Genomic DNA, 4,686 nt, shown 5'->3' with positions numbered 1-4,686 from the left:
AATCAACAGTCACTCTGTCACCACATGGTCAGCGCAGTTTGGAAGAGAATTGAATGTCGTGGTCGACGGTAGCAGAATTCCGACCACAAACTGCCTCAAAATGTTAGGGGTCACATTTGACACTACACGTCGTGCGCGCACGCCACAGCTATCTGCGACAAACTGAAAAGTAGGAACAAGGTCCTCAAGTCCCTATCCGGCAGCACTTGGGGTGCAGATAAAGAAACCTTGTTGAGCACATATAACGCGATAGGTCGGTCTGTGGTAAGCTATGCGGCGCCAGTTTGGTCCCCGGGATTATGTGATACGAATTGGAAAAAAATTCAAACCTGCCAGAATGCCGCCCTGAGAACAGCAACAGGGTGCCTCCTCAAGTCTTCAGTGAACCATCTACATGAGGAGGCAAAGATTCTTCCAGTAAAGCAACACAATGAGATGCCTTCGTTGCCGTACTTGCTTGGGTGTTACCGTGAGAGCCATACCAATCACCATCTGCTGACTAGGGCTGACACATTCAGGCATATCAGGAAGGATATTCATGCTCTAGAGAGGGAGGTCCAACAATATAGAAGATAATCCCTAGATCAGCAGGAATAACAAGCGGGTTCAGATGCAGTTGCTAAGGCCATAAGCAAATATATGGCCTGTTCCCGTACTTTATAAAGTGGTAAAAGTCGTAAAAGTTGTAATAGTCGTAAACGATTTTCATATAAATTTTGTGTACGGGAACGCAACATGTGTTAAAGTGGTAACAATTGTAAAAACTTTTTAGTTCTGGAACAGAGCTATAGTGTGAATAAAGTCTTCGAAATAAATCCCCCATCAATCGCAGCTGAGGAGCGTCAACTGCCACGACAAACTAGAGTAGTTCTGGCTCAACTACGCTCGGGATATTACAGTCGCCTAAATTCTTCTTACGGAAATCGACCGCGCATGGGCCCGCACGACACAAAACACCTTTTCAACTGCCCAGGCAAACCTACTCATCTAACTCCGGTGGATCTGTGGTTACATCCCATCGAAGTAGCCACTTTCCTGGAACTGGAGATAGACCCAGAGCCAGATAGAACAGAGGAACGAACATACAAACATAATAATAAACGATGTTACAACAACAACAAGTGGTAACAGTTTCAAACGCAAAACGCTTTTACAAAGACCATCCACGATCATTTGCCAACAAATTTCACAATATTTTTCAAAAAAAAAAAAAAAAAAAAGAAATCGAACGCTAGATTAAGATGTGCTTTGTCAGAAATAAATATTCTAAAAAAGTATGGTAGTTTTCTCGGAAAAAATTTACGAAAAAATGAAAAAGGGGGGTCACCCCTTAAAAAGTTTTTTTCCATACCTGAGGCTGAGGGTATAACCAATCCATTAGAAGGTTTCTTTCAATAGGTTATTTTTATGGAATTTCATGGTTTCATTGAGTAGAATACCAATTAAAGATTTTCTGTGGGATTTTGTTTTTCAAAATAGTCTTGCTTAATCCCATTGTTGTTGTTTTATTATTTTAAAACAACTAATTTATTAGTGGAAAAATATATTTTTTGAAAAAAGTCGTTATACCCTCAGCCAAGATCAGTCGTGAATCAAATATAAAGCATTTCACAACTTTTGATAATCTTTTAACTTATTTCCCGCCTAGAATTTTCCAAGTGCACCCGCCATTACATTAAATTTCAAGCTGTTTAAAGTCTTCTTTTTTTAAAGTATTATCATTTTGCAATTATGACTTATACGATAAAATAATCCTAAATTACCAGTAGAGCAATAATAATCGTGGAGTTTTAAAAAATATTAAATGGTGTGATTTTAAGGATATATTTAAGGAATATTTCCCATCGAATATCAGGTAAATAATCGTGGATTGTTTTTAAAAATAATTTTGAAGGCGGCGATCATAGATTTTTTGAATACTTAAAATCATATCATTCATTGCAAATGATAACCAGCAACAACAAAAAAAATTACTAAATTTTCCAATTGCTTAATAATACACACATGCACACAATCAATCAATAAATGTCAATTTCCACATACGCCTCAACAGCAAAACTGATAAACTACCGTGTTAAGTCAGCATCAGCATTTTTGTACAATTTTGCTGAGAATCCAATCCGCTGCATTTCAATTCTACATTTCATACGCTGGGTATATAAACCCTTTGCTTTGGCGGAATAAAGCACAGTTAACGTTTCGAACAAGCAAGCGTTAAGGGTAGTTGACGAACTATTATCACCGATATACTGATCAATCCGTTAGCATGAATCCATTGGGAGTTGTGTGTGTTGTGGCCTGTTTAATGGCCGGAGCTTTGGCTACGCCATCGTCTTCATCGCGTCAAAATCACTTGAAACCTTCACAGTGGTTGAAACCCAATGAATTGGAATCCACACCATCTTTGGATGAATTGACCTTGGAGCAGTTGGAGAGCATGCCATTGGACAAGGGAGCCAAATTGATGCGCAAATTGTGTAAGTAACAAAACGAATAACGGAAAATAGATTTCTATGACTTATTGCGTGTATTTTGTTCGCAGACCACTTGGCCCAAATCAACAATGGTGTTTCACCAAACTTCGTACCCAGCCCCAGCAACATTCCCGTCTATATTTTTGGCAGCCAAGGTGAGAAGGAAACCAGCAACTTGAACGACTATGTTCAAACTGCCAAGCAAATGCCCCGCTTTGGCCAACAAGAAGTCACCGTGTTCGTTACTGGTTTGCCCGAAAGTTTGGAAAAGGCCAAGAAGACCAACACCAAATTCATCCAAGCCTATGTCCAACGCAACAGCCAAAAACCCCAATCACCCCAAGACGATGATGAATCCAAATGGGAGAGCAACAAGCCAGTAGGTGGTCACTTGGTTGTCATCGATTTGGGTCACACCATCACCAATGTTCAACGTTATGCTTCCTTGGATGTCGATGAGACCGGTAAAATGTTGGCCAAATCCTTGGTTGAATTGACCAATGAATGCGTACCCTTGGATAACATCCATGTTATTGGACAAGGTGTTGCTGCTAATGTCTGCGGTGTTGCCGGTAAAGTATTCAAGGCCTTGACTACCCACAAATTGGATCGTATCACCGCTTTGGACCCAGCCAGCCAAATGGCCAAGGACCCCAAGGTTTTGACCGGTGTTGCTCGTGGTGATGCCAAATTCGTTGATGCCATCCACACATCCGCCTTGGCTTTGGGTACAACCAGACGTTGTGGTGATGTTGATTTCTTCCCCAATGGTCCATCTAACGGTGCTCCTGGTGCTCGCAACGTCTTCGATGCTCAATTGCAGGCCACCCGCTACTACACCGAAACTGTAGTACCCGGCAATGAACGCAACTTCCCCGCTGTCAAGGCTAACTGCTTCAAGGAATACAAGAACCAACAAGGCTACGGCAAACGTGCTTACATGGGTATCAACACTGCTCGCGATGTTTCTGGTGATTATATGTTGGAAGTCAACGACCAAAGTCCCTATGGCAAGAAGACCCCAGCCACTCAACAAAAGCCCCGCCATGGTTCTCATCAAAGATACCAAAATAACTAAAAGGTGTTGTTGAGATGTGATTGTTTGTAAGGCTTTTGTATTATCACCCCACTTCCATCGTTCGGACTCTTGATACTAGATCATTAAAATTTTCGAAAAACTTAAAAATTTGTAGTTAGAAATTAAAAAAAATATGAAATTAAAAAAAATCAATAAACCCAAGCAAGTTTTCTCAAAAATGAGAAAAGAAAAAAATAAGTATTTTTGAATTTGTTTTCTTTTGGATCTTCTGGTGGAAAATTTGGGACTATTATTGGGTATTTTTACAAAAAATATTGTTTAGAAAATAAAATCGATAAATCGTTGGGGTGTTTTAAAAAAATACTCGCTGGGATATTTTTTGAAAAAATATTCTTTTTTAGAAAAAAAAATCTTTACAAAATTCACGTTTATCGCTGCATAGTTTTTAAAAAATATTCAAAAAATCCAAGTTTATTGCTGGGATATTTTTTGAAAAATATTCTTTAGAAAATCCACGTTTACCGCTTGGATTTTTATTGAAAAAGATTCTTTAGAAAATCGACGTTTATTGCTGGGATATTAAAAAAAATATTCTTTAGAAAATCCATGTTTGGTTTTAGGACGCGCAGCTACCGTTGTTGGCAGCTACTTCACTCGGAGACCTTGAGGTCCATTGTGACCATCCTTAAAGAAACTGTGTGTTGTGGTTGGATTATATGTGATGATGATAAATGCTGGACTATTGCGGATTTGTTTGTGAAGTTGAGTGTGTAGGTGATGCTGTGATGATGGATGTAAGTTTATAGGTTGTTGCTGAGGTTGTGATGATGGATGTAAGTTTATAATCAAGTTGTTGTGTGTGGTGACTGGTCTATTCTGCAGTGATGTGCGGTGGTTGGTCAATTATAGAGATGTTTATGTATTGTTGTTGAGGTTGTGATGATGATAGATGATAGGTGACGGTTTATAATAAAGATGAAACGGTGATTGGTATGTCGCAGATTTCTTGATGTAGAGTGGTTTTGGTGGGGTGGCTGTGATGAGTAAGAGTATGTGATGATGATGGATGCTGATTTATAAGATGGGTGTTGAAAGTGGTGACTGGTCTATTCTGAAGTAATATACGGTGGTTGGTCTATTGCAGGTTTTGTTGATGTAGAGTGGTTTGGTGTG

At 39.4% G+C, this 4,686-nt stretch overlaps 1 protein-coding gene across 1 annotated transcript; it reads left to right on the top strand.

The window, feature by feature from the left end:
* The first annotated feature begins 2,178 nt into the window (after positions 1–2,178).
* LOC141400194 (vitellogenin-3-like) lies at positions 2,179–3,701 on the top strand. Its single transcript, XM_073979646.1, has 2 exons — positions 2,179–2,477; positions 2,543–3,701. The coding sequence occupies exons 1-2, from the start codon at positions 2,267–2,269 to the stop codon at positions 3,550–3,552; spliced, it is 1,221 nt and encodes a 406-aa protein (XP_073835747.1). The 5' UTR covers positions 2,179–2,266; the 3' UTR covers positions 3,553–3,701.
* Positions 3,702–4,686: the final 985 nt, after the last annotated feature.

Source organism: Musca autumnalis, unplaced genomic scaffold (assembly GCF_047663935.1).
Source record: "Musca autumnalis isolate F117 unplaced genomic scaffold, ASM4766393v1 scaffold_3, whole genome shotgun sequence".
Lineage (NCBI taxonomy): Eukaryota > Metazoa > Arthropoda > Insecta > Diptera > Muscidae > Musca > Musca autumnalis.
Note: the sequence above shows the minus strand (reverse complement) of the source record. Positions and strands in the feature narration are given on the sequence as shown.

What these genes read in the sequence shown, in the direction of transcription:
- LOC141400194 (XM_073979646.1), top strand. Translation starts at nt 2,267, where the DNA reads ATGAATCCATTGGGAGTTGTGTGTGTTGTGGCCTGTTTAATGGCCGGA. An exon ending in CAAATTGATGCGCAAATTGT is followed by an intron (nt 2,478 to 2,542) that starts GTAAGTAACAAA and finishes TTTTGTTCGCAG; the next exon opens with ACCACTTGGCCCAAATCAAC.